We start from the raw sequence: 23,301 nt of genomic DNA on the forward strand, positions 1-23,301 counted from the left end.
GTTAAAAAATTCTTTTGTGAGGATTCTATGCGGTCTTGATTGGGGGATCCAAACACATGAACCTTACTCCAGTATCGGACGGACCAAAAAAATAAATAAAGTTGTAGTAATGTATGGGTCGTTAAATTCTTTTGGCCGCCTTTTAATTAAACTAATGACACCCTTAGCCTTATTAACCATTATTGGAAAATTTGAGTTTTAAATCTAATAGGACACGAAGATCATTGACCTGAGTTAATTTTTATAAGGCAATTCCATAGAAAATATACGTAGCCTGGAGAGGGCAAGAACGATAAATATGTAAGTTTGCATTTTGATTAATTTAGTATGAAATAAATTGCTAAACACCATTTTTTGAAAGTTTTCGAGATCGAACTGAAGTTTGTATTGAGCAGAAGCGGATTTGAAAATAAAGCTTAACATCGTCTGAATACATAATTTTTTGCATGCCTAATAAAGCTATGCTTACATAGAGAAATGGTCGAAAAGCAAAGGTGCAAATGAGGAGTAATTAATTTTTCAAAAAACTTTTGAATTGCCGACAACTAAGAGATTCCTCTGTAGTTGGTAGCATCGGACTTTTTCCCTTTTTTATATAGGGAATTATGAAAAATAATTATGATGCTGAGTTATTTTTCTACTACTCAGCATCCTGAGTAACTCCGGCAGCGGCGAACTGCAGCCCTACTTCCTTCAACGTCACCTCTACTGATTCAGTAGGGAAGCAGACTATAAAGTCTATAACTCCTCTGAAATTATCCAATTTGGTTGATTTAAAAAATTTTTCCTTTTTCCATTTCAAAACATTTTTAGGGTCGGGAGTGGGCGTAGCAATATTTTGACACAAAATTGATATTCGCAGATACCATACGAGTCCAAGTTCCAAATCGGATATCTCTATCTACTAAAGGGTTCGAGATCTACGCGTTCAAAATTTTACCCAGTTTGTATGGGAAATGGTATATACGTACATTTTTGTATGAACTTTGTTTTTCAGATATATATTATTTATAGAAATAGTTTTACATCAAAATTTTGTCAAAAACCTTTCTATACTTGCCTTACAGAAATTCAAAATTTGAGGGGGCGTGGAAAAATTTAGAAAAAACAAGAAAGGAAAGCTAACTTCGGGCGGAGCCGAAGTTTATATACCCTTGCAGTTAAAACCGGATATATATCGCAAACATCGGATATAGTTGGCCGATCCTTACGATTACATCATAATAAAACTAATAAACTAAAATAAAAAATCTAAAAAAAGTCCCAAACTTCTATCTTCAAAAATACGAAAGTTGGTATTTCTACCAAAAACCATTTCCGATCGTTCAGTTATATGGCAGCTATAAGATATAGTCGGCCGATCGTTGTAAAATTTGGTAGGTCGGATGATCTGACCAAAAATATAATCAGTACTAAGTTCCAGCTTTCTATCTTCAAAAACACGAAAGTTGGGTCATTTCCGATCGTTCAGTTATATGGCAGCTATAGGATATAGTCGGCCGATCCCGGTCGTTCCGACTTATATACTGCGTGCAAAAGAAAGAAGGGTGTGTGCAAAGTTTCAAGTCGATAGCTTTAAAACTGAGAGACTAGTTTGCGTAGAAACAGACAGACGGACAGACAGACGGACAGACGGACATGCTCATATCAACTCAGGAAGTGATCCTGATCAAGAATATATATACTTTATAGGGTCGGAGATGTCTCCTTCACTGCGTTGCACACTTTTGACCAAAATTATAATACCCTCTGCAAGGGTATAAAAACAAGAAAGCTAAGCTAACTTCGGGCGGAGCCGAAGTTGATATACCCTTGCAGTTAAAACCGGATATATATCGCAAACATCGGATATAGTTGGCCGATCCTTATGATTACATCATAATAAAACCAAATAATTACAATAAAAAATCTAAAAAAAAGTCCCAAGATTCTATCTTCAAAAATACGAAAGTTGATATTTCTACCAAATACCATTTCCGATCGTTCAGTTATATGGCAGCTATAGGACATAGTCCGCCGATCCTAATGAAATTTGGTAGGTTGGATCAACTGACCAAAAATAGAATCTGTATTAAGTTTCAGCTTTCTATCTTCAAAAACACGAAGGTTGAGTCATTTCCGATCGTTCAGTTATATGGCAGCTATAAGATATAGTCGGCCGATCCTTATGAAATTTGGCATGTCGTAATGTGTTGCCAAAAATAGCTCTCGTGTCAACTCTCTAACTCTAAAAACACCAAAGTCGGCCGATCCCGGCCGTTCCGACTTATGTACTGCGTGCAAAGGAAAGAAGGGTGTGTGCCAAGTTTCAAGTCGATAGCTTTAAAACTAAGAGACTAGTTTGCGTAGAAACAGACAGACGGACAGACGGAGATGCTCATATCAACTCAGGAGGTGATCCTGATCAAGAATATATATACTTTATAGGGTCGGAGATGTCTCCTTCACTGCGTTGCACACTTTTGGACAAAATTATAATACCCTCTGCAAGGGTATAAAAACTTGAGTGGGCGTGGGCTTTTATGCCAAATCCTATAGCTCTATCTCTTATAGTCTCTGAGATCAACGCGTTCATACGGACAGACGGGCATGGCTATTCGACTCGACTGTTGATGATGATCAAGAATGTAAAAGTTAATTATATCCGTTTTCAGGATTTATTTAAGACTTGCATGACTGCGCGAATGAGACGAGTCTGGGGCTACGACTGGGGCTTTAGCGAGGCAACGACCGTCACCGTTTATTTCCAAAATTCGACTAAATATTCAGTACATAAATACTTATTCGAATATCAAAAGAAGACTCTGGGTTTAGCGCGGATACGACCGTCACCGTTTATTTCCAAAATTTTCATGTACTCTACGCGTACCGGGTATAAAAAAAACTCTTTCCTACTCGTTTATACACTTAAAATTAAAATATATTTTTCTCAAAATGCATATATATGTATATATAATTAAATATATATAGCTTAGTTGTTGATTAAGATGGGTAAATTAATAGGGTCATAATTAAACGCAATAATAACACATCCACACGAAAAAAAATTAATAGGGTCATAATTAAACGCAATAATAACACATCCACACGAAAAAAAATATTTTTTCGGGTTTGGAGGTTAGACCATGTTTACTATATGTTTTCAGGGTCCCTGAATTCAAATCCGAGGTCCAAAAATCCGAGGCGCTTTCCTTTTAAGTTCAATAACAAGTTTCATAACAAGTTTATTACTTCAAAATCGTAATTAAGTAATATTTGAAAGCCCCCTTACATTCAACTTTCCAGTTGCTTTTAAGGTTTACCACTCAACTTTTTTGAATGTACAGAGCGGAAAAAAATGTGATTTTTCCGCTGTAGAAGATTTTATAGTATAACGTTTTTTTGAATACAACTTGTTATGTGCCAAACAGATCAGGTAGTTTTTTAATAATCAATTATAAAAACTCGTAGGAAAGATTGACCGTTTGAAAGTATGTATAACACTCGCAGGGTATTACCAAAGTTGGTTTTTCTATCAAATACCATTTCCAATCGTTCAGGTATATTGTGTGGCGAAAATTGCACGTCGAAGTGCGTTTAGAAGGCTGGAAATCGGAAAGCTGCAATCACAACAGGCGAAGAATGCATTCTCCACTCACGTCTCGGGGCTATTAAGCCGAGCACCTTCAATACCTGAAGACATAAGCGATATGTGGGCGCTCATATCTCACACCCTGCGAGCTTCGGCAGAAGAAGTGATTGGCTCATCTTTTATCTGGCTCAAGCACAGACTCTGAAGACTATGATCCACGAACCCCAATCTATGGCACTGATATTGAAGTGCCAATCCCAAGTCATATCGAAGTCAAGGATGAAATCCAACGACTTAAAAACAACAAGTCTGCAGGTGCTGACGGCCTGCCGGCAGAATTGTTTAAGGCAGCTGGTGATATGTTGGTAGGGAGCATGCACCAACTAATCAGTATGGCTCAAGGAGAGCATGCCCGAAGATTGGAACCTCAGCATGATCTGTCCCATCCTGAAGAAGGGTGATGCCACGGTGCGCACCAACTACCGCGGAATTAGTCTTCTTCCAGTTGCATACAAGGTCCTAACGAGCGTATTGTATGAAAGACTGAAACCCCATGCTGAAGCACTGATTGGACCTTATCAGTGCGGGTTCAGGCCTGGCAAGTCCACTGTTGACCAGATTTTCACCTTGCGCCAAATCCTGGAGAAGTCTTACGAAAACCAGATCGACACAAACCATCTCTTCGTCGACTACAAAGCCGCATTTGATAGCCCCCGGCGAGTTCGCCTATATGCCGCCATGTCTGAGCTTGGTATACCAGCAAAGCTGACTAGACTTTGCAGAATGACATTGAGCAACATCATTAGCTCTGTCAAGGTAGGAAGTGGCCAATCCGAAACCTTTACTACCAAGTGTGGCCTCAGAGAAGTCTTGTATATTCTTCAATATTTTAATGGAGAGTATTACAAGAAAGGCTGGTGTACATTGGACGGGCACGATATTAACCAACAGATGTGTCCAGCTCATTGGTTACGCTGATGATATTGATATCATTGGCCGCACCAAGCGTGATGTCACAGGAGCCTTCGGAGCTATTGAAAAGGAATCAGCAAAAGTAGGACTAGCAGTGAATATGGAGAAAACAAAGTTTATGGTGTGCTCTAGCAGAGAATTGCGGCGTCTTGATTCTCAGCTGACTGCAGAAAACTATAGCTTTGGGTCCGTCAAGGAGTTTATCTACCTAGGCACTGCTATAACAAGCACAAATGATATCAGTCTGGAGATTAAGCGAAGAATAACACTTGCCAACAGGTGTCACTTTGGGCTCAGTAGGCAGTTCAATAGTAGAGCTCTCTCTCGACGCACAAAAACCAAACTCTACAAGACGCTCATTCTTCCAGTACTCCTATATGGTGCGGAGTGCTGGACAGTGACGCAGTCAGATGCAACTGCTCTTGGAATGTTCGAGAGGAAAATTCTTCGCAAAATCTTTAGTCCAATCTGCGTGGACGATGTTTATCGCATCAGATACAACCACGAGCTGTATGAGCTGTACGGTGATGTTGACGTAGCCAGTCGAGTGAAATCTCAAAGACTTCATTGCCCGAATGGAGGAAGACGCTCCGGCTCGTAAGGTGTTTAATGCGGTAATTGTTGGGACATGAAGGAGAAGACGACCCCGAACGCGTTGGCAAGACCAGGTGATGGAAACCCTGTCCACACTTGGTGTTACCAACTGGCGAAGGCGCGCTCAGGACAGAGACGCGTGCAAGCACATTGCGCTTCAGGCCGAGACCCGATAAAAGGGTTGTCATGGCCATATAATAATAATAATTGCCCTTTGCCTATGCTGGTATTCACACACGTATATGACTTGCATTTACCATATGAAAGATCATTTCCAACAACAAAGAAGCAACGAGAGCAATGGGAGTCACCCCTGTTTTAGTCATTACATATTGTTGGTAAATAATTAAATTACCCTACAAATATATAAACGATTTTTTTCTGCGTTTATTCTTGTGGCACCCTTACATCAAGCTTTTTTGTCGTAGTAGTATTGTAAAATATGTCGAACGTTTTCTTTCTCTTTTCTCTATGTTTGCAACGCTATAACTCACTTCCCGCCTAAAATCACTTCAATCCAAGGCGGAACAGCATATGTCGAGAGTGTTCCCGGACCCTTCAGTTTAAACTAGGTTTATCTTGACACGGGGACACGTTTTGAAATGTCATGAAAAACGAACCCTTTCTTGGCCACTCGTGGGTTAAAGATATGAGCTCTATAAATAAAAATAACTACAAAAGTGAAGAACGGAACTCCCAAAGAAAGTCTGTATATGAGATCATTGATCCGTCAACCTCCAAGGCAAACAAAGGCCGTGTAATACAGAATCTCACCAAAAGGGGATTACATTTGGAGGCAGTATCCTGGAAGGGTATACCTAGGAGGAAAGTGACTTGGCCAGGGCTCTGAGAGGCGGCGTCGAAATATAGGAAGACTCATTGCTGACTTATTGCTGGAGGCGGAAGTTTTAGTTACTGATACAACAGAACCGAAGTCCTAGGCATTAGTCTCTTCTCGGACTCTCTGGCGGACGCACACACAATTTGGTGAGTTCTATTTCCTTCTAAAATTACCGATACGTAAAAATAGAGGTCAAATTTGAGAACTTTATACAGCTAGCAATACGCACCCTAAGAAGGAAATTGGTATTTTGACAAGAAGACAATAAATCCTTGAAAGGATCTGCAATCGGTAATTTTGGCTTCATTAACCCAATAATAAATACTCCCATTTACTTATGGTAGCAAACCAGAAAAGTTACAATAATCAAAAATAATTTGTGCTGGCTTTGAAACGAAATAGCACGCAAACATGCACCCATGTATCTATTTGAATGGGTGAACACGGTAGTGAGCATGGGTACCTAAAACTCCTTTCCAACTTTGGAATAAAATACTAATATAGCTTAGTTTAGGTAGGTAGGTCAAAAACTACAATTAAATTGATGAAATTCTTTTTAACTAACTCTAATTAATTCAACTCGAACTTTTCCTTAAATCAAAAAATTGTATATGATATTATGTTCTGATTTCAATAGGAAAAAAATCGTTCATAGGAAAATGTTTGGGGAAAAATCATAGAAGGAGAAAAGCAAATGTATAAAATCGAGGATTTTAACTTTTGGTGAGTATTCCAAAGATATGGTGCAAGCTGTATGACATTTTTTAATTTGAGTTGGTACACATAGATTTCAAAAGCATGAAAGGAAAGCTAACTTTTCGCGGAGCCGATTTTGAAATACCCTTGCAGCTAGGATTAGGTATATATCACAAATATCGCATAGAGTTGGCCGACCCTTATTATATTTTTATTATAGTAGTAATGTATTAGAATACAAAGTTGCCCCTTAGCAACATGAAAGTGCCAGCTCTAAAAAAAATGAAGAAATCTTCACACCTGCAGGAACTCGCGCATGCGCTGACCCATTCGTCTTAGAAAAACTTTCAGGTAGCTTTCATACGCGAAAAAACACTAACAATGTTTAAAATTTAAGAACACGATTTAAGATACAAATTCCAAAGATTGAGTTTCAAGTGATCGGACCCATAAAAATACGAGATAAACAGCATGGGTTAAAACCGATATCATGCAGCCTAACACAAATACATAAGTAATGCACTTCTCGCACTTAAGAAAGGGTCGTATAGCATCGTGCAGCGTGCAGTCAGCGTGCAGTGCGTTGATTAGTAGTTTTCAATAGATTTAAGATTTTCTTGTATCTTTCGTGTAAAGAAAAGCGGCTTGTTTGCGCTCATCTTTCGTTCATCTTACGCTCATATATTCATTGAATTCTTTATGTTTTTCAGTCTCTGAAAGGAGCGCGATGAGAAGGTTGGTCTGCGCTTCGGTTGCATATGTGCTTGCGATTTCGTTTTGAAGCCAGGGCAAACAAATTTTGATTTTTCTAACTTTTTAAGCTTGCTACCCTAAAAAAATTCGGGTATTCGTTATTGGGTGAAATTCCGAAAGAAATTATATAATTTGTTATATTATTTCAATATTACATTTATTTAGGACTAAGATGAAATGTTAGCAGTAACATTTTTGTTATATATATTTTTTTACGAATCATTAAAAATAAATATACTGAGATAGGAACAGGGTAAATATCAGTCGGAGTTACTTAAAACGCCGAATGCTTTTAAGTTTTTGTTGTTCTGCAAGAGCCTGGTGCATATGCATGCAACGATGGATTGAATTTTAGGGGGGTGTAAAGACACGAAAACAACTGATTGACTTGTTTCGATGATTCGTTAAAATATATATGTATATAAAAAACAGTTTACTGCTAACACATAATCTTATTCCTAAATAAATGTAAAATGTATGCTGAATTCTTAAAAACTATATTATATTTTTCTTCAAATAATATAAAATTATAATGTCTAACAAATAATATAATTTCTTGCGATATTTCACCAATAACGAATACTAGAATTTTCTTAGGGTAGCAAGCTTAAAAAGTTAGAAAAATTAAAATTTGTGTGCGTTGGCGTCGAAACCAAATCGCACGCACACATGCAACCGTGTATGAGAATGTGTGACACGCATTGTACATACAAAGATTAATCGAAGTGCAGACCAAACTTCTTCAACGCGCTCCTTTCAGAGACTGAAAAAAAGAGAGCATTCAATGAGAATATGAGCGAAAGATCAACTACAGATGAGCGTAAGAAAGAGAGTAAGATCTCGCTCTGGGGCCTGCTGGAGCCTGTCGCAAGAAATTTTTACGTCCATTTTCGTTGTATGAAATGGGTAGTCTATATGCTGTATGGTTAGTGCTTTTGGTCAACTCATTTATTTTTAACGAAGCATTAAAAGAAACGTTTTGCTCAACAAAAGAAAATAAACGAATGCATAGAGTGTGTTAAAAAACCATTCGACACATTCAGCTGCATTCCTCCCAACCCAACTCACGCGGTTTGAAAGCAATAGAATGCCCATGAGTTAGAATCCTCTTGTACACCCTCACTCCCACTCACTCAATTCGTTGTGTCACTGGCACTAATTCATTCTATTCCATTCGAATGTTTTCTAAGGCAAAGGCAATAAAAATTTATTCCTGCAGACCTCTAATAAAGAGCCTTAGCGCCTCAAGTGGATGCGGGAGGTTTCCTTGGTCTCACATTGCCGCCCAACTTACCCTACCTTACTAAGACTAATTCATTGAATGCTAATAACAATAGCAGTTTAAATACTACTTAACTTATATAATACGAGATTATAATGTTAGTATAATACTAGCGTATTTATTTCGAAAGCAGTGGTCAGCACGGCCCTATCCCGAGGGCATAGGAAATTTCTCTGCCCGACCTCTGCCACACACACACAGTATAAATGTGTGAAACGTCATGCTCACAGCCTACTTTCTGCTATTCGTTACTAACACTAATGCATTAAAATCATATCAATGGATTGGGGTGCCGACCACTGTTCTAAAGTATTTTTTGCGCCTATACTTCATTCGCTCTGCTGTCATCTTGCACCCAAATTTTTACTACGGCTACGGCTGCTGCACAGGGAAATAACTTGGTTATTACTATGGCTGTAGTTTTTGCTCCGAGAAAACTGGTAGCAGAGCAGAGCACATCAGGTTATATTTATATGCTATAGCTCTGCTTAGCATAGCAATATTTTCATAAATCTGGCTGCTACAGAACAATATATTCCGACCCTGTGCCCATACAAGGTTACTGGCCCTTTTAAAAAATATATAAAATCTAATACGATGATATTTTTTTGCTCAAAACTTAATTTGACATTCTTTTGTCGCTCAAATTTGATTTGACAAGGGTATATTCTTGCAGAGGTTTTTATAATTTTGTTCAAAAGTGTGCTACGCGCCGAAGGTCTTGCTTGTGGCGAGATAGTATTATGAGCTTCTAGATATGGTATTATGCGAGTTACCCTTGCCTTATATACCCTTTTATACCCTTGCAGAGGAGGGTAGTGTAATTTTGGTGAAAAGTGAAGCAGTGAAGGAGACATCTATGACCCTATAAAGTATATATATTCTTTATCAGGATCACCTGAATTGATGTATCCTTCTTTCCTTTGCACGCAGCATATAAGTTCAAACGGCCGAGAAACGGCCGACTATATCCTATAGATGCCATATAACTGAACAACCGGAAATGACCCGTGTTTTTGAATATAGAAAGTTGGAACTTCGTACAGATTCAATTTTTGGTCAGTTAATCCGACCCACTAAATTTCATAACGATCATTCGACAATTTCTTAAAGCTGCCATAGAACTGAACGATCGGAAATGGCATTTGGTAAAAATAACAACTTTGGTGTTCTTGAAGATAGAAGTTTGGAACTTTTTTTATATTTTGTATTCTATTAAATTGGTTATATAATGATATTCTCATAAGGGTCGATCAGCTATATTCGATGTTTGCGATATATATCCGGTTTTAACTGCAAGGGTATATCAACTTCGTCGACCAACTATATCCGATGTTTGCGATATATATCCGGTTTTAGCTGCAAGGGTATATCAAGTTCGGTTCCGAGCGAAGTTAGCTTTCCTTTCTTGTTTAAAATTCACATTATACCCAATTGATCTAATACTTAAGTCCCAATATGTATTCCTATCCGATATTTATCATAACATAAGAAATTCCATTGCAACTGAAGGGTGTAACAACTCTGGCCTACCCGAACATAGCTTTCTTTTCTTGATGTACTCAAAAATAACAAAATTTTGTATGTCAAAAAAAAACCTGTTATCAAAATCGGAATCTATGAAGTATTTTTTGAATATTTCCGAAAAAAGTATAGATTTAAAACAAATTATTGATGGTAAGGATTTCAAACTGTTGTATTTTTAGTGTTTTTTTAAGGTTTAAAAAAAAACAACAAACGGTAACCAATAATATTTGCACAATTTTAATTAATTTATGCAACAAAATTTATATAATTTAATTTAAGTTGTTGTTATAGTTACATACTCAGTGAAAGATTTAAAAACTATGCGGTTAAAATATAAAACTTTAATTCCAACAAAAATTAAAATGAAAAAATAAGAGCAGGCATATTTTAAAACCAAATTTGAAACAAAAAAATAAAACTTGTATATGGTAATAACGGCTCTTCGTGGTAAAAAGAAAAAAAATATCAGTATGAAGTCCTCAAAGTGTGTTCAAAAAACTACAATTTTCGTCAAAAGTGCACAACACAGAACAAGGCTTTTCCGGGTTTTAAAATTTTAAACATTTTTTTATGGAGGTCATGTTGTGTTATTTGGCTATCAACAAACAAATTGACCGATCGCCTTCAAATTTTTATCACATGTTCAGTTTATAAGTGGCTATAGCAAAAAATAAAAAAAAAAAACTAGATAAAAAAGTATTTTTTTTTGTAATTTTTAAGTCGTGTAAAAAGATTATTTATGAATACTGTTTGAAATCTTTAGTTCACGTTACAAGCACTGATATACAAATTAAGATGCTTTATTTCTTCTTTTAAATAAACTAGTTTGGCTGAATCGTGATCGCCAGGAGGAGCTCTTTTTATTTTATGCTACTTCATCTGGCAATATCTTCTTTAATTAACATTTTTATCAATTTAAAAAATGTACATGTATCCTTAAATATAGGTTTCATATACATATGTTAACAAAATTAAAGGTATATGTTTCAATGGGCCTAAGAAACGAATTCAGAAAAATCGTCTTCAACACAAAATGACCCTTTTGTGTATTACATATGGGCTATTCCGGCAGATGGTATACCAGGAACGAAAAAATAAATGTCCATATACCTCGATTCTTAAATGTCCATATTCCTGGATTCTTTTTTTGTATTTTTAATAATAAATATCCAAATTTTCATAATCTTTAGGATTCATAGAATATCTAGCTTTTTTTATACCCTTGCAGAGGGTATTATAATTTTGGTCAAAAGTGTGCAACGCAGTGAAGGATACATCTCCGACCTTATAAAGTATATATAATCTTGATCAGGATCACCTCCTGAGTTGATATGAGCATGTCCGTCTGTCTGGCCGTCTGTCTGTTTCTACGCAAACTAGTCTCTCAGTTTTAAAGCTATCGACTTGAAACTTTGCACACACCCTTCTTACCTATGCACGCAGTATATAAGTCGGAACGACCGGAATCGGCCGACTATATCCTATAGCTGCCATATAACTGATTGATCGGAAATGGTATAACTTCGGTGTTTTTAGAGTTAGAGAGTTAAAATTTTACATGAGCGCTATTTTTGGCAAAATAATACGACATACCAAATTGTAATAGTAAGGATCGGCCGACTATATCCTATTGCTGCCATATAACTGAACGATAGGAAATGACCCAACTTTCGTGTTTTTGAAGATAGAAATCTGGAACTTAGTACAGATTATATTTTTAGTCAGTTGATCCAACCTACCAAATTTTGTAAGGATCGGCCGACTAAATCTTATAGCTGCCATATCGGAAATGGTTTTTGGTAGAAATACCAACTTTGGTATTTTTGAAGATAGAAGTTTGGGATTTTTTTAGATTTTTTATTTTAGTTAATTGGTTTTATTATGATGTATTCATAAGGATCGGCCAACTATATCCGATGTTTGCGATATTTATCCGGTTTTAACTGCAAGGGTATATAAACTTCGGCTCCGCCCGAAGTTAGCTTTCCTTTCTTGTTTTTCTTAAAGTAGCATTTGAACTCTTTAACTCTAAAAGCACCAAAATTATACCATTTCCGTTCAATCAGTTAAATGGCAGCTATAGGATATAGTCGGCCGATCCCGGCCGTTCCGACTTATATACTGCGTGCAAAGGAAGGGTGTGTGATAAGTTTCTAGACGATAGCTTTAAAACTGAGAAACTAGTTTGAATATATCAAGAATATATATACTTTATAGAGTCGGAGATGTCTCCTTCACTGCGTTGCACACTTTTGACCAAAATTATAATACCCTCTGCAAGGGTATAAAAACAATAGCACAGCCACACAAAAAAAAAATTTTTTTCGGGTCTGGAGGTCAGACTATGTTTACTATATGTTTTAGGGGTCGCTGAATCCGTATCCGAGGTCCAAAAAACCCCAGCACGTCAGGGTTCTGACATAACCTCAAAAAACCTGATACAAAATTATATTCGAGTCCGTGGGTCAGACCATGTTTAATATATGTTTTCAGGGTCGCTGAATCCGAATTCAAGGTCTAAAAAACTCCAGAATGTCAGGGTTACGACATAACCTCAAAAACTTGATAAAATTTTTATTTTCCGAGTTCTGGGCTCTGATCATGTTTACCATATGTTTTTGGGGTCGGTCGGAAAATACAAATTTTATCAAGTTTTTGAGGTTATGTCGTAACCCTGACATTCTGGAGTTTTTTAGACCTCGGATTCGGATTCAGCGACCCTGAAAACATATGATAAACATGGTCTGACCCACGGACTCGAATATAATTTTGTATCAGGTTTTTTGAGGTTATGTCAGAACCCTGACGTGCTGGGGTTTTTTGGATCTCGGATTCGGATTTAGCGACCCCGAAAACATGTAGTAAACATAGTCTGACCTCCAGACCCGAAAAAATATTTATTTTTTTTTGTGGCTGTGTAGTTAAACAAAAAACATTTTTTCCCCAAAAATCGCGTGTTTAACTTGAAAGTTCTCCCAAAACTCGAACAATTTAGTATTCGAGAAACCCATTACCGTTACCTGAGCTAATTGATTCTCTTACGATATAATTTTAGTTTTGAATTTTTGATTTTCCATCACCAGCCGTATTGCCGTATTTGTCTATTTATATACATATCTCAACAAAAATACAAACAAAACTTAACAAAGCACTAAAATGATAAAACCTACTCCCATCATAAGGAGTTTTTATAAAACTGTAGGTTGTTTGTTTGTTTTTTAAATTACTATACCGACAAAAAAAAAATTTGACGACCGCTCCTTCCGCAACCATCAAAGGTCATAAAGTTGCTGTTTCAAACTCCTTCCAGGAAATCTATCAATTGTATGCTTCTTGAATATGTATTATATGTATTTATTCATTAGGGATTAGGATATATTAGAGAGGGGTGCAGAATCCACCTAGCACTTTATTATAAATATAGACCACTGCACACTGGGGATTTTGCTGTATTCAAATTTTGGATTATTTACATACCAAAACATACATACCTTGTCTTACATACCAAAAATGGTATTTTTAACGTGGTGTATTTCTAACAATTTCTAATTATAGAAGGGGGTGTCCTTACAAAGCATTCGTAATAAAAGATCAACTTTGGGAAGAGTTTTGAAAAAATTTTTAGGTTTGTTGAGTGAGTGGGTATGTCCATGTTGTAGACTCTACAATGTAGATCAGAGGTCGGCACGGCCCTATCTCGGGGGCATAGGAAATTTCTCTGCCCGACCTCTGCCACACACACACAGTATACATGTGTGAAACGTCATGCTCACAGCCTACTTTCTGCTATTCGTTACTAACACTAATGCGGTAAAATTATATCAATGTATTGGGGTGCCGACCACTGATGTAGATCCATAAATTCTTAATTCAGAACATCTAGCGCCTTTTTCCGAAATTCAGGAAGAAAGGCTACAATAAGAAATGCGGTGCTACTGGAAGTGTGAGGGCAAAAAAAAATTTGCGCGGGGGTGGGACACGCCTACTATGCTTCAAAAACTTTTCATGGAATGTATAACACTAGAAAAAAAACACATACAAATATATTGCCTCGTTTGCAACAGAGCGAATTCCCTGCGATTTTCCGCAAATAAAAAGTACGACCACGCCCATTTTTTTTACAAAATGCATAAATCTACCATTATTGTCATAAAAAATGCCCAAACTTTTTTTTTTACTTTTTACCATAAAAAGTAAAAAAAAAAAAATCAATTAAAAAATAGGCGGAATTATCCCATTTTTTTTAAAGATTTCTTTATATCTTTGTTATTAAATTAATTTAAAAAACCCAATAAAAATATGTTGGTTTGTTTTTTGTTATTTTTTGTTTGTTTAATGCAACAAAAACAGGGAAAATTCCCCACTGTGTAAAAACGCAATGGTTGCATAACACACACATGTCTAAAACTTAAGTGTGTGCGTAGCGGAGAAAAACAATGAGAGCAAAGCATTGACTGAGCGAAAAAAACGTAGTTTTTGATTTCATATTTCGTAAATTCAAAAGTTGGAATGGGCACTGAAATAGTGTATTTTATTTAAAAAAAGCTTTGCGAGCTTCATTTTTTCGTTCATTTTCAAAAAAACATTTTTTAAGTTTGGGCTGACAAATTAAGAAAAACGGGAGCAAATGAGAGGGCTTCTAAAAAAATTTCAGCTTGCTCACACTGTCAGTGTGCCGGCAGCGCTGCGACAGAATTTCCGACCCTATACACGGGTGCTTTGGAAAATGAGAGTTTGCCCAACACTGATATAGACCTAGGTTGGGAAGTTTTTTAAAAATATTAAAAAATACAGCTTCTTATGTGAAATTATAGTTATGGCGTCTCCAAGTTCGCACTATGTCTGCCTGCTTTCTGTTGTTGTCGACCTTTTGTACTACTGTCTGATGTGGTTTTTTTTACTGCTGCTGCTGTTCTTTTACTCCGGTTGACTGCCGCTTTTACTAGCTCGTTTCTCTTTTTAATCTCTTGCGACTTTCTTATTAGCATCCTCTGCCTGTATTTGTTTTACCAATCGTGTCTCTTCAAATTTCCGCTTCTGGTTATACTGCTGCTTCTGAAACTGCTTTCTGTCACTGCTTTTTCGTGGATTTCTACTGCTCCTTCTTTATACTATCTTACATGTATGTAGATACGGTCATTTTCGTTGTCCTTAAGTTTCATTACGTTGTTAGTGCATACCACAACCCTACAATCGATACCTGATTGGTGGCTATCGATCTCGAGACCCCGGTCCCTTTGGAAAGCGGGACATCTCTAGTTTTCTTCCTTACGACTTCTAAGCTTACGACTGAACACACATTTTTTGTTACATTTACCCATTACACATTTTGTTATATCTAAAATCAATTCAAATTAAATTCAGTGACATATCCAACCCTGTGTTTTTATAAAACGGCAACAGCAAAGTCCCCATAGCAGACTTCTGCTAATCATTGACTCCCGTCTATCGGCGCAGTCACAACAATTTATTTATTTATTTATTTATTTATTTATTTCATTTATATTAAAGTGGAAAGTTTTAGTTTTCTTTTACATTTTAAGATAAATTTACTTGGTTTCCTTTATTATTATAGGAATTATTATTATTATAAATACATACCAAAATTGAGTCATTTTCGATCGTTCAGCTATATGGCAGCTACTTATAAGCTTTGGTCAGCCGATAAAATTTAGTTAAAAACAAGAAAGGAAAGCTAATTTCGGGCTGATCGTTATGGAATTTGGTAGGTCGGATTAACTGACTAAAAATAGAATCTGTACTAAGTTCCAGCTTTCTATCTTTAAACACGAAAGTTGGGTCATTTCTGGTCGTTCAGTTATATGACAGCTATAGGATATAGTCGGCCGATCCTTACAATTACAATTTAGTATGTCGCATTATTTTTCCAAAAATAGCACTCATGCAAAATCCGAACTCCCTAACTCACATGCTCATATTTACTCAGGAGGTGATCCTGATCAATAATATATGTATATGCTTTATAGGGTCGGAAATGTCTTCTTTACTGCGTTACACACTTTTTACCAAAATTATAATACCCTCTGCAAGGGTATAAAAACTACGTTTTTTCGCTTAGTAAATGCTCTTCTATCATTGTTGCTTGCTGCTTTACTGCCAGTGCTTTAAAGGTATGGATTCTTTGCAACCAATTTTTACCAAATTTTGCGCAAATCAACACCTTCAGCCCCCCTACGACCATACTGCCGATTTAGTAGGGAAGTAGACTAAAACGTCTATAACTCCTCTAAAAATTATATGATTTGGCTGTTTTTTTTTTAATTTGTGAAGATTAGCAATTGGAATAGTTTGGCAAAACATTTTCCAAAAATTTTAACGAATTGGCGTTAGCACCATGTTTCTGTTTTGGGGGAGGGAGGGGGCGTGGAAAAACACACAAACACAAACTTGATCACCCCGGATACCACACAAGTCTTAGTTCCAAATCTGATAGTTTTATCTCTTATAGTCTTCGAGATTCACGCGCTCAAACTTTTATGGGATGGGAAATTTTTTATGGGCGTTTGTATGGGAAACGTCTGTGTTTCGATGTCTATTTATTGTTTTGCCAATAGCACCCACTTTGACGCGACGATCAGCCATAATTCTTATATGGATCTGCTCTTCTTTCGATAATTTAGTTGGCCGTGGCATTTTTTTAATACCATTTATTTAATGAAAATCCTTTTTTTAATAATTTTATAATGTAAGCATTCATATTAGTTATCTTTGTTTTACTAGAACATCGCCGGAACCCACTCCAAACGTGAATGACGATTTTGCACATACGAGAGTAGGCTGATAAAAAGTCGGCCTTACAAAGAATAACATTTTTTAAAAATTCGAAATTAGTGTTTTCTATCAGCTTATAACTGTGAAAGTTTCATGCGCTTTTATTAACACTGGTAAGTTTGGCGGTACTCTTTGCGCATTCACTTTTGCATTGTCGTCAACATGAATAAAATTAAATATCGTTCTGTCATAAGATTTCTGTTTTGAAAAAAAAAAAATCCAACGACGATATTAAAAAGGAGTTGGACAAAGTTTATAAGGTTCAGCTTCATCGTTTTCAATAATAAAATATTGGACCGCTGAATTTAAACGCGAGCGTACAAGCATTTTTGACGATGATCGCCCGGGTCGTTCCAGAGAGGTGACAACACCAGAAATTGTGGATAAAGTCCATGGAATGATATTGGATTGATCGCCCAATCAAGCTGCGAGAGATTGCAAATGCTCTAGACATTTCTCGGGAACGCATTGGAAAAATTTTACCCGAATTTTTACACATGAGTAAGCTTTCGTCAAGATGGGTGCAGCGATTGCTCACAATGGAAAATAAACGCAACCGCTTGCATATTGCGAAGGAGAGTTTGGCATTGCTTAACGCAAACAAAAACGAATTTTTTCGTCGTTTTGTGACTGTTGACGAAACCTGAATTCATCACCGTACACCAGAAAGTAAGGAACAGTCAAAGCAATGGATTTCAACTGGAGAAACGGCACCGAAAAAGGCAAAGATCGGTTTGTCGGCCAATAACGTGATAGCAACGGTTTTCTGTGACGCCCGAGGTGTAATTCATGTGGATTATCTGGAAAAAGGCAGAACAATTACGGGAGAATACTATTCCAATCTCTTGGGACGATTTGATTCGGAGCTGAAGGAAAAAAGGCCGCACATCGCGAAGAAAAAGGTTTTCTTTCACCAGGACAATGCTCCCGTTTACAAGAGCGTTTCCGCCATGTCGAAATTGTTACGAAATTCTTCATTCATTACGAAATTCTACCCCATCCACCCTATTCTCCAGATTTATCACCGTGTGACTAATATTTTTTTCCAAACTTAAAAAAATGGCTTGGGGGTAAGAAATTTCAGTCAAATGAACAGGTAATCTGTGAAACAAACCCCTATTTAGAGGACCTGGACAAATCTTCCGACTTTTTATCAGCCTACCCTCGTATATATTCACTTTTGCTTTTTTTTTTGGCAGTGCAATAAGAAATTTGAAGGAACATCCTGTGATAGTATGAGTCCAAAATTGTTTTTTTTTTTTTTTCGGCTGTGGGTCCCAGCAGTATGTTTCAAAACATACCTAGTATAATTTTTCCCAAAATATACATTTTAAAACTTTTTCATCTAACAACAGTTCTTAAACAAATGAAAAACTACGCGTCCATGTCTTTTTTTCCTATGGAGAAAACTTTTTCCAATCCAATTTCTGAGAATATTTTTTGCTCAGTGGAAACATTTTTTAAGTTTGGGCTATTAAATGAGGCAAAATGGGAGCTAATGAGAGAGCTTCTAAAAAATTGAGAGAGTGCTCACAGTGTCAGTGTGTGCTGGCCGCGCTGCTGCCTACCTAATGCACTCGTGCTATGGAAAATGAGATCTTGCCTCCACTGCTTTATAATAATCAGTCGTTTAAACATTTGTAGAAAATTTGGCTGTAGTAGGTTTTCCATTAGAATTAAAATTCTTGTGTTATCGCAAACGTAAGGGTATTATAAACAGCTCATTGCCCAAAAGTCTACATCTGAGTAGAATTTTGAAAAAATTTAAAAATTTGTTTTTCGCTTAAAAAATTCTATAGGGTCTTAAAAATAACATATCAAAGATAGAGTCCGGCAAATGTGTCTAAGTGTCGAAATTTTTTATTCTGCGGCGATGCCTCACAAGTATATCCCACAGTACTTAAAACTTTAAATGAGTTTTTCTCGAAACCGTTTTTTTTTTGAGACGGCCGGAAACATAACTCGAACAACTCTTAACCTATCGATCTGCGATTTTAACAGTATATAGAAAATACCTTTGTCTATCGACACACGTAGGATTTTTTTTAAATAGTTTCCTTTATTTATCAACAATTTTGTGATGTTTTTTTTTTCGTGAAAATGTTAACTTTTTTTCAATCACTCACCATTTTGCAAAAAATCAATATACCGAAAAAATCTTATGTGTGTCGATAGTTGTTGATGTATAGAACTTAACCAAACTTGATTTTTTGTTCTAGATCATTTAGGACGTTAGCTGTCCGGCCATGGACCCCCTTCAACAAAATAGGGCCTACGAATGCCCTTATTGTCGGCTGCAGAGCCGCCATTTTGTTTTCGATTTATTAAAAAAAAATTTCTTTTGTACTTTAAATCATTTACAAATTGAGGCTTTGACTTTTTCATTTGGCCAACAAAAATTCCAAAAAATCCCCTTTTTTCGCGTGTTACTCAGATGTCCCCCCTTAAGTTTAAAATTGAAAGGTTATTTAAATGGTTGATGGAAGAAATGAGTACCGGGTATAATATAAATACAATGTGTAAAATGGAAGAATAGTGCGCAAAATGTAAATCGGAAGTATACAGGTATATATAGTGTTAAAAATGTCCCGTTCACTGCGTGGCACACTTTTGACGATAATGAAATATGTATATAAAATATATATCAAATAATGTATTTAGTGGTATATACAGAGGTATAAACAACAAATAATACTGCATTTAAAAATCTTACGAATTAGTTATAGAAAAAAGAGATGTTAAGTTAAAAGGATTGAATAACAAACCTCTGGTCCTTCCTGTAAGAAATAATGTTCATTAAAAAATAAATTTCGAATTTAAAAACATTTTTTTAAATATGTTTTTTTTTTGAATACATATAAACATAATAATTTAAAAATGTATTGCATGTTAGCTTTTGTAAATTTTATATTCATTAGAGAAAATGTATTCAAACCCTTTGCCAAGACATATCTTAGCAACAACTGGCACCACATCAACCGGCCCAATTTATGAGTATGGGTATGAATATTTTCCTGCTCAAGAACACTTTATAACAGAAAGAAAATTATTCACGTACCAGCATAGCCTTAGACAGTCACATATCCAAATGAAAACAATGATTTTAATGCAATAATAAACTTTTGGCATAAAATTGCTTTTGGTATACCATTGCAGATGGTATTATAATTTCGGTCAAACGTGTGCAACGCTGTGAAGGAGATATCTTAAAAAGTCTATATTCTTGATCAGCACCACCTTCTAATTCAGTCTGTTGTTACGCGGTCTTTATTGAAGTCTTATGAATTGACTACACACAACTCATCTGTATATCCAATTTTAAATATAAAGACTGCCACACAAAACACATCCACTCAAATTTCACTTCAATATATCTTTAGGGTGCCACCCACGCCTATTTTAATTGGAAAAAATTGGTAAAAACAAGAAAGGAAAGCTGACTTCGGGCGGAGCCGAAGTTCATATGCCCTTGCAGTTAAAACTGGATATACATATATCGCAAACATCGGATATAGTTAGCCGATCCTTATGATTACATCATAATAAAACCAATTAATTACAATAAAAAATCTAAAAAAAAGTCCCAAGCTTCTATCTTCAAAAATACAAAAGTTGATATTTCTACCAAATACCATTTCCGAACGTTCCGTTATATGGCAGATATATGATATAGTCGGCCGATCCTAATGAAATTTGGTAGGTTAGATCAACTGACCAAAAATAGAATTTGTACTACTGACAAAATAGTTACAGCTTTTTATCTTAAAAAACACGATAGTTGGTTCATTTTCGATCGTTCAGTTATATAGCAGCTATAAGATATAATCGGCCGATCCTTATGAAATTTGGCATGTCGTAATAAGTTGCCAAAAATAGCTCTCGTGTCAACTCTCTAACTCTAACAAGAAAGCAAAGCTAACTCTTCGGGCGGAGCCGAAGTTGATATACCCTTGCAGCTAAAACCGGATATATATCGCAAACATCGGATATAGTTGGCCGATCCTTATGATTACATCATAATAAAACCAATTAATTACAATAAAAAATATAAAAAAAAGTCCCAAGCTTCTATCTTCAAAAATACGAAAGTTGATATATCTACCAAAAACCATTTCCGATCGTACAGTTATATGTCAGCTATAAGATATAGTCAACCGATCTTTATGACATTTGGTAGATCGGAATAACTGACCAAAAATAGAATGTGTACCAAGTGCCAGCTTTCTATCATCAAAAACACGAAAGTTGAATCATTTCCGATCGTTCAGTTATATGGCAGCTATAAGATATAGTCGGCCAATCCTTATGAAAATTGGCATGTCGTAATATTTTGCCAAAAATAGCTCTCATGTCAAATTTGAACTCTCTAACTCTAAAAACACCAAAGTTATACCATTTCCGATCAATCAGTTATATGGCAGCTATAGGATATAGTCGGCCGATCCGGGCCGATCCGGGCCGTTCCGACTTATATGCTGCGTGCAAAGGAAAGAAGAGTGTGTGCAAAGCTTCAAAACGATAGCTTTAAAACTGAGAGACTAGTTCGCGTAGAAACAGACAGACAGACGGACAGACGGACATGCTCATATCAACTCAGGAGATGATCCTGGTCAAAAATACATATACTTTATAGGGTCGGAGATGTCTCCTTCACTGCGTTGCACACTTTTGACCAAAATTATAATACCATCTTCAAGGGTATAAAAATGAGTCAAAACAAGAGGAAAGCTAACTTCGGGCGAAGCCGAAGTTGATATACCCTTTCAGTTAAATACAGATATACATATATCGCAAATATCGGATATAGTTGCCCGATTCAAGTTGAAAGGAAAAAAGAGCACTATCTGAACAAGCAGTACGCAAAATGACATCAAATTCGACTTTGTCCGCAGCTAAGGAATTAGCCGGAGTAAAAGCAATCCTTTTGACTGTTCAGCGTATAATCAGAAATGCAGAACACCTAAAGCTTCTAAAAATCATGAAAAAACCTCTACTGAATGCCATATGCAAAGAAAAACGGCTTCAATTTGGAAAAGAATACATGACGTATAATGTTCAAACTGACACTCGGCCTAATGATTGGCGTTCTGTTGATTTTACTGATGAAAAACATTTTAATTTAGATGGCGACCATATTGATATTCTATTGACCATAAAATTCTATTCTATTCTATTGACCAAGAAAAATGTTGCTTGAGACTTATTTTAAGTTGCTTGAAAACTTTGGTAATGTTGAAAACACAACTTATGTTGTACTTTTATAATATTTTGAATATTATAATTGTAGTATTATTAAATAACCAAGGATTTTGCATATTAACTTTTTTTCAATAATCATTAAAAAACAAGAAAGGAAATCTTGGGCTGGAGCCGAAGTTGATATACCCTTGCAGGTAAAACCGAATATGTATAAAAAAAAACGTCGGATATAGTTGGTTGACTCTTGTTACAATATCATAATATAACCAATATAAAATCCTTTTCAAAAATACCAAAGTTGGCCGGCCTTTCCGACTTATATACTGCGTGCAAAGGAAAGAAGGGTGTGTGCAAAGTTTCAAGTCGATAGCTTTAAAACTGAGAGACTAGTTTGCGTATCAAGAATATATATACTTTATAGGGTCGGAGATGTCTCCTTCACTGCGTTTCACACTTTTGATAAAAATTATAATATCCTTTTGTAAAATACCCTCTGCCAGGGTATAACAAGAAAGGAAAGGTAACCTTTGGCGGAGCCGATATACCCTTGCAGTTAGGATCGGATATGAATCACAAATATTAAATATAGTTGGTCGACCTTTATGACAATTTTCTTATAAAACCAATTTATTTGAATACAAAATTATATATTAGTTATATTATATTATTATATATAAATAGTATATTTATATATTCAAAATTACCAAAGTTGGTATTTTTACCAAATACAAAATACTATTGCCGATCTTTCAGTCACATGACTGCTTATCCTAATACAATCTGTAGAAATTGCAAACCTATTTTTAAAAACACGAAATTTGAGTCATTTCGGATATTTTAGTTAGATGGTAGCTAAAGGATATAGTAGGCGTTGCACACTTCTGACCAAAATTATAAGAGGGCTATATTATAAGGCTATAAAAACAAATTTTATAAAGCTAACACCTCGTGCTTAAAGAGGTTTAATTTATTTTTGAATAGAATATTTTCTAATATTCTAAATAGATAGTAATATTAAATTTCTAAATAGAATAAAAAGGTCACCACCTTTCAGGATTTTCATCCTGACTAGTA

At 35.9% G+C, this 23,301-nt stretch overlaps 1 protein-coding gene across 6 annotated transcripts in view; it reads right to left on the bottom strand.

Annotated features, from left to right (window-relative positions):
- The window catches only part of shi (dynamin-1 shibire), a 188,205-nt gene that overhangs the window by 82,626 nt on the left and 82,278 nt on the right, over window positions 1-23,301 (bottom strand). For 4 of the 6 annotated variants that reach the window (XM_070283145.1, XM_070283146.1, XM_043211336.2 and 1 more), the window contains one exon: window positions 19,794-19,805. The exons of the other annotated variants lie outside the window; for them this stretch is intronic. In XM_070283145.1, coding sequence (XP_070139246.1) covers window positions 19,794-19,805 — 12 coding nt within the window. The remainder of the gene's footprint in view (window positions 1-19,793; window positions 19,806-23,301) is intronic. 6 annotated transcript variants of the gene reach the window in all.

The sequence above is a fragment of the Drosophila bipectinata genome, chromosome XR (assembly GCF_030179905.1).
Source record: "Drosophila bipectinata strain 14024-0381.07 chromosome XR, DbipHiC1v2, whole genome shotgun sequence".
NCBI classification, from domain to species: domain Eukaryota; kingdom Metazoa; phylum Arthropoda; class Insecta; order Diptera; family Drosophilidae; genus Drosophila; species Drosophila bipectinata.